General features: G+C 48.1%; 1 protein-coding gene across 1 annotated transcript in view; it reads right to left on the bottom strand.

The window, feature by feature from the left end:
• The window catches only part of TNXB (tenascin XB), a 141,602-nt gene that overhangs the window by 67,673 nt on the left and 61,068 nt on the right, over positions 1-12,861 (bottom strand). The window contains exons 24-28 of the mRNA XM_015407589.1: positions 12,406-12,693; positions 9,639-9,926; positions 6,260-6,538; positions 4,997-5,323; positions 2,174-2,488 (exon numbers count right to left, since the gene is read on the bottom strand). Coding sequence (XP_015263075.1) covers positions 2,174-2,488; positions 4,997-5,323; positions 6,260-6,538; positions 9,639-9,926; positions 12,406-12,693 — 1,497 coding nt within the window. The remainder of the gene's footprint in view (positions 1-2,173; positions 2,489-4,996; positions 5,324-6,259; positions 6,539-9,638; positions 9,927-12,405; positions 12,694-12,861) is intronic.

Consider the following 12,861-nt stretch of genomic DNA (forward strand, 5'->3'; position numbering starts at 1 on the left):
AGGATGAGGAGGTGATTCTGAAGGGGGGCGGAACGGACGGTACCACTTTTGAACTGCAGGTGGCAGATGACCTTTTTGAAAAGCCCTGCTATTAAAGATCAAGTCCAAGATGCTGAGCTACAGACCGGAAGGTCTGTAGCTCGGCAGTTCGGGACCCGAGTGCCACGTGACGGAGTGAGCTCCCGTCTCTGGCCCCAGCTCCTGCCAACGTAGCAGTTCGAAAGCAAGAAATTGCAAGTAGATAAATAGGTACCACTTAGGTGGGAAGGTAACAGTGTTCCGTGCGCCTTGGTGTTTAGTCATGCCGGCCACATGTCCACGGAGAAGTCTTCGGACAGCGCTGGCTCTTCAGCTTGGAAACGGAGATGAGCACTGCCCCCTAGAGTTGGATTTGACTAGCTTTCAAGCAAGGGAAACCTTTACCTTTACCTTACATTGGAGGAGTATTATTTTAAATGAACAAATCAATGGTGCAACCTGTTCGCGTACCCACCAGGGCAATAAGGACCTATGGGAGCAGAGGCCTCCAGCTTAAGGGGGCCGCGTTAATGCTCTCATATCCACCTCATTTTGCTGCATCTGAGGGCCAGGCTGTTATCTATTCCAATCCTCGAACGCAAGAGCTTCTGGGAAAGAGGGGCACTTTGCCTTGCGAGCACCACTGACACAGCCAGGACAGCTCATCGTGGAGGGAGGAGGCCAATTCAACCTCCCCCTCCTCTTGTGCCACTTCTGAAGGTAATCAGATCAACTGACTATGGAAGAAGTATGCGGCAGGTGTACCCATGGCCCTGTTCCCTGGTGGTTGTTATCCAGATGTTTCTCTCCAGATGTTGCCAGCTGCCTTTAAAAGCCTAAAGGGTGGGAAGGCAGGAGAGAAACCTTTGAAGTGAACGAATGACTAAACCGTAAGCCAAGTATCTTGAAATCGGCCAGTTTCGGCCAAACAACACAAGGTTAGGGCAGGCCTCTGACACTTTGCTCCTGCATGAGTACATCTGCACCAGCTGTTCTCCCCAGGATTCATCCCAGGATATACTGAAAACAGCTGGCAGACTTGGCACCTTCTCAGTACAGTGCCCTGAGTGAAGTATCCGATTGTAAATTTTGTCAAAGGGAAAGCCAAGACCTCAATAAACAGGGATTAACATGCCCACAATGTCCCTTGCATGGATTTCAGTAACGCTGAAGCTGCGGCATTCAAAACTCTGTGTTCTCAGGATTCTGAGAGTTCACCAAGTCTTTTTTTTTCTTACGCATTCCTGAATTGCTATAAGGATTCAAAGCAGGGGTCATTTCCTGCGGGAGCGCATAGGAGCAGAGCTCCGGCAGTAAGGAGCCCAGGGGGCGGGCACATGCAGCAAGCCCCACCCCCTGCTCCCAGCAGCCCTCAGTCGGGCCACAAGGAGCAAGAAGCAACCAGGTAAGTTGCAGAGCCCCCCCACCTTCAGGTACAAGCTCTTCCTCCTCTGTGAGGGCAGATATGCGCATCCCCCCTCCGCCAGCAATCCAAAACAGTCTAGTGGAGCCTGAGTGGTGGGTGTTGCCTTCTGACACACTTCCGGTGATGTCAGGGGGGGTGGCATATGCAAATGAGTTATGCTAATAAATTATGCTAATGAGCTCCTGCACCTCTTTTTCTACGAAATGACCCCTGATTCAAAGTATGCTAAAATTCATGGGTTTTCCCTTTTTTGTTGACTGGTTAAAAGGGCTTTTTCCTTTTACATCATCTAGAACAGGAGGGCACAGCCACAGATGTGCAAAGAAGCACTCTTAAAGGTTTGATCCTGCCGACATGCTTCCTCAATCGGCTAGTTTCACACGGTCAAAACAGCACTTCCCTTTTTGAATGAAAGGAAGAGAGGAGTGGCAGTTTGGGGCTTGCCGTAAAAATGTCTGTGGGCGAACATTTGGCAAATCCCTACGAATTACACACTGGATTAATCCAAGGACACCTGGAAGGATGCGAAAATCAGAAGCAGAAAGACAGATGCAAGGCAATACTGTCTGGATCCATCGTAATGGAGACCTGACACTAATGGAGATGTTGGTCAAGGGGATAAAACTGGAGAGAACAGCTGCCTGCGGCCTAGGAGGGAAGTTCAGATTACAGAAAAAAGCTGCCTCATTCGGTTCTTCTGAGCTCCCCAGATTTGGGTCATCCGCTGACCTGTGATGATGGTGGCTGAGATTGGGCCGAAACGCCTCTGCCCAGAGATGCCATAGAGGTCGAATGTATATCTGTAGGAAGGCACCAGGTAGTATATCACAACAGAACCGATCTCCTTGCCCACAGGCAGCGTCTGGGGCTGGTCCTCGGCATCCTTATACTGCACCAAGTAGGAGTCAAAGATCCCAACTGGGATGTTCCAAAACAGACGGACGGAGTTACTGGTGACATCAGACACGGAGAGCTCTCCCAGTTCAGGCTGTGGCTGTGGAGTGGCCGTCTCATCCCCCACCTCCTGCTTCGACGCCAAGGGAGCTGTTGAAAAAGAGCAATGGCAAGAGAAGTTGGTGGGCCGGCAGACCACAGAGTCCATGATCAATGTGTTCCCTGACTATGGGACATAAAGAAAAGGGAAATGTAAAGGCCTGATCACAGCAGTGGTCTGTCTGTTCCAGCATCCTGTTACACGTGTTGGCTAAACAGGTGCCCCGGAAGGCCTACAAGCAGGTGGCATAGAGACCTCAGCTCCCACCACCACCACCACCACCAGTATTCTGAGGGTTTCTGCTTCTGCGCATGGATGTTCCATTAGTCGTGGTGGCTAACAGCCAAAGGTGGGCCTCTCCTCCATGAACTTGCCCCATCCTCTTTTAAAGCCAACTAAAGTCCAGTAGGAACAGTGATGTTACTGGTTAATTTTAGACTCTGGCCTTTATGGACTTGTGTGTCCCCTTCTTTTAGATGGAACAGTGCTACTATTGGGTAATTTTAGACTCTGGCCTTAATGGACTCTGGGCTTAATGGAGTCAAAGGTGTCTGTTGTGGGGAGGAGAAGGGAAAGGAGTTTGTAAGCCGCTCTGATACACCTTTGGGTAGTGAAGGGCGGGGTATAAATCCAATCTCTTCCCTTCTTCTTCTTCTTCTTCTTCTAGATGGACCAGTGATACTATTGGGTAATTTTAGACTCTGGCCTTAATGGACTTGTGTCCCCTTCCCTTAGATGGTTGATGTATATGTCCAGCGTGATTCACATTATGTGAAGCACAGAACAAACCATTCAACAAGCTTCTCCCGCCTTATCGCACTGTCTCCACAAATAACACACACACAGTGTAACCTGATTCTGTGCCTATTTACTCAAAAGCCAGTCCTACTGTGCTCAATAAGGCTTGCTAACTATAGCCTCTTTTTTGGGGCGGGGCGTTACTGAGCCAGTGAGCCAAGGCCCTGAACTTCTGTCCCTGAATCCAGCCCTAAAGACACCAAGGCTTAGGAACATGGAACACCACGAGAACAAATTTAGAGTCCAGTGGCACCTTTAAGACAAACAAAGGATGGACGGCTTCAAAAGGGAATTAGATAAGCATATTCAAAGTCTTAGAAGATGATGCTGTTAAAGTGCTGCACTCCATTTGCCAGCAAATTTGGAAAACGCAACAATGGCCACAGGATTGGAAAAGGTCAGTATACATTCCAATTCCAAAGAAGGGCAATGCCAAGGAATATTCAAACTATCGCACAATTGCACTCATATCACACGCTAGCAAGGTCATGCTCAAGATCCTACAAGCCAGGCTTCAACAGTAGGTGGATAGAGAACTGCCAGAAGTACAAGCTGAGTTTCGAAGAGGTAGAGGAACCAGAGATCAAATTGCCAACATTCGCTGGATTATGGAGAAAGCAAGAGAGTACCAGAAAAACATCTACTTCTGCTTCATTGACTATGCTAAAGCTTTTGACTGTGTGGATCACAACAAACTATGGCAGGTCCTTAAAGAGATGGGAGTACCAGACCACCTCACATGTCTCTTGAGAAACCTGTATAAGGGCCAAGAAGCGACAGTTAGAACCGGATACGGAACAACTGATTGGTTCAGCATAGGAAAAGGAGTACAACAAGGATGTATATTGTCACCTTGCTTATTTAATATATATGCAGAGTACATCATGCGAAAAGCTGGCCTGGATGAATCACAAAGCTGCATTGTGGCTGCCTCCACCTCCTGCGGCAGCCATTTTGTGGCAGCCATTTTGTGGCTGCATCCACCATGTTGTGTCAGAATTCTGAAGGTGCCCACAGGCTTAAAAGGGTTGCAGATCCCAGTTTAGAACAAAACTAAGGGGTGCAGCTCCTGCTGTAGAGCTTTACCTCAGTTTAAATAGGGGACAAATTTTGTTGTGTCACGCTGAGCCAGATCATTACTTCATCCAGTCCCAGTGCTGCCTCCTCTGATTGGCAACAACTCTTTAAGGTCTCAGATAGAGAAAGGTCTTCCCCAACAGCTGCTAATTTTAACTGGAAATGCTGGAGATTGAACCTGGGAACTGGTGTATGAAAAGTATGTGCTCTACTGATTGAGTGGACGTTTAGCCATCAACAACATGCTAGGGATTCATTCACTCATAGCATTTCCAGAGTGTCGTCTGGGTTGACCCAGTGGCACCCAGTTGTTCCCTCAGGATTAGGCCCTCGTGGCATTTTTTGAGGGCCTAATTATTCTCTAAAATGGCCTCAGCCTCCATAGGCTGGACCCATGGACGCCATAACACCTAGTTCGGCTTTCAGGAGAGTCAGATTAGAGCAGAACGATGTTGAAGCTGAAAACAACAAATGACTCAGGAGTCAGCTAAGCCCCACATCAAGCTGGAAGTAACACACTGTTTTCTGACATGTTCTAAACTTTGCCTTGAATTGTGCAGATTGATTCGGCCGTGTGTGTGTGTGTGTGTGTGTTGATACACAAACACTTCATAGCTAAAGCACCAAAGGGCCTTTTTGGTGTGTGGCCTTCACAACACATTAGGTGCAGAAGCACTGCTGACCTGTGGAGGCATCAGAGGTTATGGGGCCAAGCCGTTCCTGACCGAAAATGCCATAGAGCTCAAATCGGTATCTGTGGGAAGGAGTCAGGTTAGGGACTGTGGCCTCAAGAGAGTCCCCCTCCACTGGCACGTCCCGCAGGTTGTTCTTTGCATCTCTGTACTGAACCAAGAAGGAGTCAAAGTTTCCAGCTGGGACGCTCCAGGAAAGGCGGACGGAATCGCTGGTGGCCTCCGAGACCGACAGTTCTCCCAAACGAGGCTGACGTCTCCCCCCCTCATCATCCTCGTCCTCATCCTCAGTCTCGTCTTCCTCCTGATTTGCTGCAGCTAGAATGAGAAAGGGGGGATAAAATAAAGGGAAAGGGATCCTGTGTCTGTGAGCAACGATCCACAGAGTTTGCTTAGCTGTGAAGAGAGGGGAAGAAGGCAACAGAAGGCAAACACGTGGAGGGGACAGGCGGTGGCTTGTAGAGCTTTACATCAGTTTAAATCAGTCGATTCATGCATCAGTCGATTCTGAAGTGTAACATTTGGGGCACTGAAAGAAAAAACACACCCATGCAAAGCAGGAGCCACGTTTTTCTGCGAGCTCGGAACATGGGGCTTAATAAAGAGGCAGGTGGTTTCTGAAAAACGAACAGGTTGGGCGAAAAGAAAACCATAAAAACTGGGGAAGGAATAGGCTTCCTTTCCCTGCCACTTTCCTCCCTCCCGCCCATAGCTATAGTGGGGCATTTGGGGGCTCCGCCCACTCAAATGTAAGGCATGCCCCCACAACTGCTGCAGCCCCTCTCCCCACCTCCTGTGACATTAAAAGGGCCCTCCAGCGGATTGGCAGAGCACGTGGCCCTCTGGTCAGCTGGAGAGTCCTTTAAATCTTGCAATCACCCCTCTCCCTCCCCTCCTCCAAGATTTAAAGGGCCCTTTAAATCTTGGAGTTGGGGAGGGAGAGGGGCGATTGCAAGATTTCGCCGAATTTGCCGCTTGGAGCTCAAGGAAGGCATGCGGCCACGCCTCCCCCTCCCCCGCTGCTCCACAAAATTTTCCTGTGCTCCACCAACCCAAAATTTCTTACTATGGGGCTGCTCCCTCTCTCTCCTGCTTCGGTCACTTGTTCCTTCCCTTCCCTATTCTCCGTATCTCCCTTCTTTCTTTTCCCCCTTCGTCCCACCCTTCCTTTTCTCCCTCCCCCTCCAAAAGGTTAGGTGTGCTGGAAGAGAAAAGGATGCTATCGGAGAGAAGCTCTCGCTGGCTTCTGCTGACCTGTGGTGGCTTCAGCAGAAATGGGGCCGAGACGCTTGCGGCCCGAGACTCCGTAGAGATTGAATTTGTATCTGCGGGAAGGAGCCAGATTGGTAATGGTGACTTCGTGGGAGCCTCCCTCCACGGGTAAGGCCTGGGGTTTGCCATCAGCGTCCTTGTACTGGATCTGGAAAGAGTCAAAGCTCCCGGTGGGGACAGTCCAGGAGAGACGAGAAGAATCACTGGTGACATCAGAGACCGAGAGTTCTCCTAGACTGGGCTTTACCGCATCCAGTGGGGCTAAGAAGCAAACAGGGGAAGAGAAAGTTAAACTGGCATCTGCAAAGAATGGAGCGGTTTAGAGATGAGCAAATCAGACTTGAATTTCTGGGTGCTGAATATACCTCCCACGGTTGCTTCTCTGTGCAAAATCACACACGCATACTCCCATTCAGGGGAGAGGGAGTAGGATATAGATTTGGTAAATAAATAAATGAATACATAAATAATTTTTTGCCTCCAGAGGTGCTAGAGAGCAAGAGGCAAAGTGTGATTCACACATAAAATGCCTAATCCGTCTTCTACGAATCATCGGTGAGCCATCAAGGAACAGGGAGGTCTGGACATTCCTTATTTTGTATCATTTCATTTCATATCCTTTCGTGTTTCTATCGTTTCAGGTTTTTTGCTGTTGGTTTCATAGATGTGTTTCTGTTCATGAACGTATGTCATACAGATTCCAATGCACACTGTTTAAACAAAATACATATGGACAGAGGTCATTTCGGGGGGGATCGCGGGGGATCGCAGTTCCCCCGGGTGAGGTATGGGGGCGGGGCACATGACGAAACCCCGCCCCCTGCTTCCGGCCATCCCGCTTCTGGCCCTCATTCAGCCAGGAGGAGGCAGGAGAAGACGGAGGGTAAGTTGCTTCCTCCCTGCCTCTCCCCACCCCTGCCTGCCTGGGGCCAGGGAGGGCCTTCACGGGGCTTCCTTGCACTCCCGCCGGCCTTGCTGCAAGGCCGGCGGCGGCCGGGACCGTTGGGGGCGGGGTGTGTGGCCTTATGACACACTTCCGGTGATGTCAGGGGGTGTGGCCTTATGACACACTTCTGGTGATGTCAGGGGGTGTGGCATTTGCTAATGAGTTATGCTAATGAGTTCCCCTAGCTCTTTTTCTATGAAACGACCCCTGCCTATGGATGTTTTATTAGCAAAATCCCATGGAAAAAGACATTTCTTTAATGGGGGGAAATTGTAATGGGAGACTGAAGACAGTACCAAAATAAAGATCGATGGATAGGATTGAAATGGGGATTTTGGGTTTGAAACAACTGGGATGAGCAATTTGTGATAGTTCTCTGTCTGGAGGCATGCAGGGTGGAAAGAGAAATGACGCAGAACTGGAGGAGAGGAAAAGGTGCAAGCTGTGTTCTCTCAAGGTTTGTCAACATTAAGGTCTTTAAAAACAGTGCTTTTATAACAAGAGGAAACTCAGCAAGTTAAATAAAGAAGGAAGGATAATAAATTAATTTGCATTAAAATCAACTTTGTCATTCCAAAAGGCAATAAACATACTTCCCACAATTAGAAAAAATGCCTTTACATATTCATCCCCTATTTTGACAAATTTATTGCTTTGCTGTCCTTTCTGTTGGAAATATGTGTGTTGCAAGGTCTAATTCAGTCATTATAGGATTAATGTTTGTTTACCTTGTGTGCTATTGTTTAGACTGACCTGGAAGGGAACCTGGCACAGACCCAATGGGAAGAAAGCCTGGGAAAACTGAATCCTATTTACTAACGATTATTGGTTAATGTATTCAGGTGATTTCCTTCTAGGGGTCAAGAAGAAGAAGTATCTCCATTGTTGTAGACTGTGTGGTCAAAGTGTAAAGATGTAGCCTTAGGTGTCTTTGTTGTTTTGTAGATTTCCTGTGAACCCTTCCCTTAGAAATAAAGATTTTTATTTAGAAAGAAAATGCCTCCTCTCCAGTGAAGCAAAGATCCATTGCAGTCTCTGAATATTTAACTATTTTGCCAATTTTCCAACACTTTCCCCCCCTTAATTAAATCAAAACAACTGCTGACCATATAACCTTAGCTTGGTATTTAGTTTTGTCTTTGCATATCTCAAAACATTTTCATCGTTACATGTTAATTTGCTGTTTAGCCTCTGTCTATAAGTTTGAACTCTACCTTCCATTCCAATGTATTTTAAAAAGTGTGCATATGCACATGAACGCTCATTCCTTGAATAAACCTCTGTTGGTTTTAAAGGTGCCAGTGGACTCTAAATTAGTTGGTGTGACAGAAACCGCAAAACTTTACTAGGGCTCCTTAGGGTTTACATCTGAATAACCCATTCAGTCCCATTTCACATTGGCCATCCTGCCAACTTAATCCTTTCTTCTACAAAGGACAAACCAGTTTGGGCCAGGCCACCTGTTTGTCAGGGAAGTCCGGGGCCATGACCAGATGCTGTGCCATGGGGAAGGGGCTATCATTTTAATAATTATCTGATTGGTAACAGTAGCCTTTGATGTCAGAGATGGGGCTTTACGTGAGATTGGCTAAACCCAGCTAGTGAATCTTATAGAGGGGACTGGCCTAGGTCAAATTCTATTACCCATAAATATCTGGGGAACTCCTTTTTGTCTCCATTTGGAGCATCATGAAATCTGTTAACCCCCAAAATGGTGGGCAAGGGGTTAAGGAACCCTCCATCATCTTGGTACTGGGAGCAAGTCTCTGCACATACCCTGAGGAATGTGCTACGACCAAGATAATGCATACTTAGCATGGTCAGATCAACTGTATTGCTTTTTATTGGAAAGTCTGTGTGGTATGATATTGTGCATTTGTGTCTGTCCCCTTTCCCAACCCCTTTGGACTCTAAACACCCCTTTCCTGTTTTCCCCTCTTTTTTATAACCTTTTTACAAAGGTTTGGGGCTTCATTTATTTCTCTGAGCTATTTCCCTGGGATGTTTCTTCTAACCTCTTCCCCAGGGCTATTTTTGGGCAGGAACGCACAGGAACAGAGTTTCGGCTGGCTCCCAAGTTGGCCACGCCCAGCAGGAACTCATTAGCATAATAGGCCACACCCAACAGCAGAAACTCATTAGGATTGGCTACATTAGGGGTGTGTGGCCTAACATGCAAAGGAATTCATGCTATGAAAAAAGGCCCTGGGTTTGGACAACAAACAAGGTAAACAGAATAAGAAGCAAAAAGTGGGTGTGGCTGGATAGGCCATTGGCCTGGTCCAACATTGGCTTCTCTTATGTTCTTATGTCCCAAACTCAGAGAGGCAGGGGGATATCTGAATGGTCTCTGAACCCTATAACATCCACACACCCCCCCCAAGAAAACAGTCCCAACAAAAGCATGAAACTTACCTGTGGTGGCATCAGTAGAAATGGGGCCGAGTCGTTTGCGGCCAACGAGCCCATACAGGTTGAACTTGTATCTGCGGGAAGGCACGAGATTCGGCACAGTGACGTCACGGGCGGCTCCCTCCGCTGGAAGGGCCTGAGGTTTGCCCTCGGCATCCTTGTACTGGATGATGAAGGAGTCAAAGCGGCCAGTGGGGACAGACCATGAGAGACGCAGAGAGTTGCTGGCGATATCAGAAGCAGACAGCTTGCCCAGGCTGGGGGGGACGGGAGGTTCTTGCGGAGGTGATGCTAGAACAGAGACAAGCAAGAGACCGTTCAGCCAAGCGTGCAAACGTTCCGTTCGAGTTCCCGCTCCAGAAACAAGCGAAACTTATTTTCAGGTGGGTAACCATGTTGGTCTGCAGTAGAAGAGCTAGATTTCAGTCCAGGAAGATTTCCAGGATAGAAGATTTTGAGTGTCCTTTCAAAAAGGGAGCTTTGACTCTCAAAAACTTACAACTGGGAGATCTTGTTTTTCTCTAAGGTGATACTGGACTTGAACCTAGCTCAAACAAAGCTTAGCAGGTTATTTAACAGAGTTTTAGTACTGAGGGGGTGGGCATAAACGATGCAAAGTTCACATTTCAGGACTCAAGTAAACATGCTGCGGGAAGGCCAAACTAGACCTGTGAACAGAAGAGCCCTTGGGGTTTACTCGAAAGGAAGACAACCTTGCATTTAAGATAACCTGCCCCCTAAAAAACTGTGATACACAAAACATTTTTTAGTATTGGACATAGGTAAAGGTTCCCTTGCTCGAAAGCCAGTCGAATCCGACTCTAGGGTTGCGGTGCTTATCTCCGTTTCAAAGCCGAAGAGCCAGCGCTGTCCGAAGATGTTTCTGTGGTCATGTGGCCGGCATGACTAAACACCAAGGCGCACGGAATGCTGTTACCTTCCCACCGAAGTGGTACCTATTTATCTACTTGCAATTTCTTGCTTTCGAACTGCTACGTTGGCAGGAGCTGGAACTAGAGACAGGAGCTCACTCCATCATGTGGCACACTCGGGTCTCGAACTGCTGAACTACTGACCTTCCACAGCCTGCAGTTCAGCATCTTAACCACTTGAGCCACTGCAGCTCCATAACTTGTACGCAAATTTAAGATGACCCTTTCTTTTGTTTTGATGGTATACTGTTGGGGGCGGGGGGAACCTAATTTTGCATTTGAGAAAATACTGGAGTTAAAAGCAACCGGGGTGGCGTCATGGATATGACTAGGAATACAGGTGAACAGTTGATGGACTTGACCAAAAAGATTATGGGGGAGGGTTCTCCTCTAGACACAGAGCTAGCCGGGCCTCTCAGGTAAAACTTGCCAAAGGGAAGTTTAGAGACCCCAGAAGGTCGGACATTTAGAGCGGTTGAAATTAAATCAGAAGAGTTTTGGGCTAAACATTAGGAAGAACTTCCTGTCAGTTACAGCGGTTCCTCAGTGGAACAGGCTTTCCTGGGAGGTGGTGGGCTCTCCTTCGTTGGAGGTTTTCAGACAGAGGCTAGATGGCCATCTGACAGCAATGCGGATTCCGTGAACTTAGGCAGATCACGAGAAAGGAGGGCAGGAAGGGTTGCCTCAGTGCTCAGTTCTCGTGGACCTTTCTTACATGCCCAGGAAAATGCCAATCACCACTTTGGGGTCAGGAAGCAATTTTCCTCCAGGCCAGTTTGGCCGGGGATCCTGGAGGGCTTTTTTTGCCATCTTCTGGGCATGCAGCAGGGGTCACTTGGGGTATGTGGGGGGGGAGGTATGGAGCCTCGGGGGAAGGTGAGAACGTGCTACCGCGCGTCTTTTTGCTCCGGCTCAAAAAGCCTCCCGTCCGCTGTGGATTATCCCGCTCGTATGTAACAATAATGGATGATATAATTTTTTTCTCAATTTAATCAGTGTTAAAAATGTAATGCGGTGGCGGGAAGTGCCAGCAAGTCACGGGAAACATTCAGAGGCTGGTTTGCCCTTTCCTGCCTCTGTGTAGCGACCCTGGACTTCCTTGGTGGTCTCCAGGGCTTTTTTGGTAGAAAAAGCCCAGCAGGAACTCATTAGCATAACAGGCCACACCCAATAGCAGAAACTCATTAGCACATTAGGCCGCACCCACATGTTACCAGAAGTGTGGTCATCCAGCCACACCCACCTTTTGCTTCTTATTCTGTTTACCTTGTTTGTTGTCAAAACCCAGGGCCTTTTTTTTTAGCAGGGACTCCTTTGCATGTTAGGCCACACACCCCTAATGTAGCCAATCCTAAAGAGTTTCTGCTGTTGGGTGTGGCCTATTATGCTAATGAGTTCCGGCTGGGCATGACCAACTCAGGAGCCAGCCGGAAGTCTGTTCCTGTGTGTTCCTGCCCCAAAATAGCCCTGGGTATAACCCAGTATTATCAGATCTTGGAAACAGGCCAATAGCCAGGATATTTTTTACTGGGCTAGCCTATGCCTCAATAAAATTCGGAAGCAATATTCTCTGACAGTATCGCTTGTTTACTATACCCATAACAAATCAACAATGTTGTTGCGTATACCTCCTACCAGGAATTAAATGATCTGATACGGCAAAGTTAACTAGACACATTTAGGGAAATCACACATTGTGTCTCTAGCTCTCTACAATCAATGGTTTAGACTATTATATGTTGGATGAAATACTGAAGGACCAATGCCTTCTTGGAAATGTGTTTGACCCTTGCCACTATTGTGGAATCAGTTTACATCAGAACCCTCCCCTTGCTGACCTGTGACGGCCTCAGCAGAAATAGGACCAAGACGTTTCTGACCGGAGACACCATAGAGGTTGAACTTGTATCTACGGGAAGGCAGCAGGTTGGGGACAGTGGTCTCACGGGAGCCTCCCTCTATGGGCAATGCCTGTGTTTTGCCATCTGCATCCTTGTACTGGACCAGAAAAGAGTCAAAGGTTCCTGTGGGGACTGTCCAGGAGAGACGGGCAGAATCGGTGCTGACATCAGAGACCGAGAGCTCCCCTAGGCTGGGCTGGGGAGGTGTTGTTGTTGGGGAGGGGGCTGAAAAACAGACAAGGAAGAAATCCGTTATACTGATGTCACTGCAGTGATCCCACATGGTGGCACCCATGGGCACCATGACAGTCTCTGATGTGTTTCCTGGCAGTTGTTTCCTTCTTCCTCAAAGCAAACAGCCATTCTTAGCTTTCCTGTACCTCACTGGAGCAG

The sequence above is a fragment of the Gekko japonicus genome, unplaced genomic scaffold (assembly GCF_001447785.1).
Source record: "Gekko japonicus isolate JY-2015 unplaced genomic scaffold, Gekko_japonicus_V1.1 scaffold1238, whole genome shotgun sequence".
NCBI classification, from domain to species: domain Eukaryota; kingdom Metazoa; phylum Chordata; class Lepidosauria; order Squamata; family Gekkonidae; genus Gekko; species Gekko japonicus.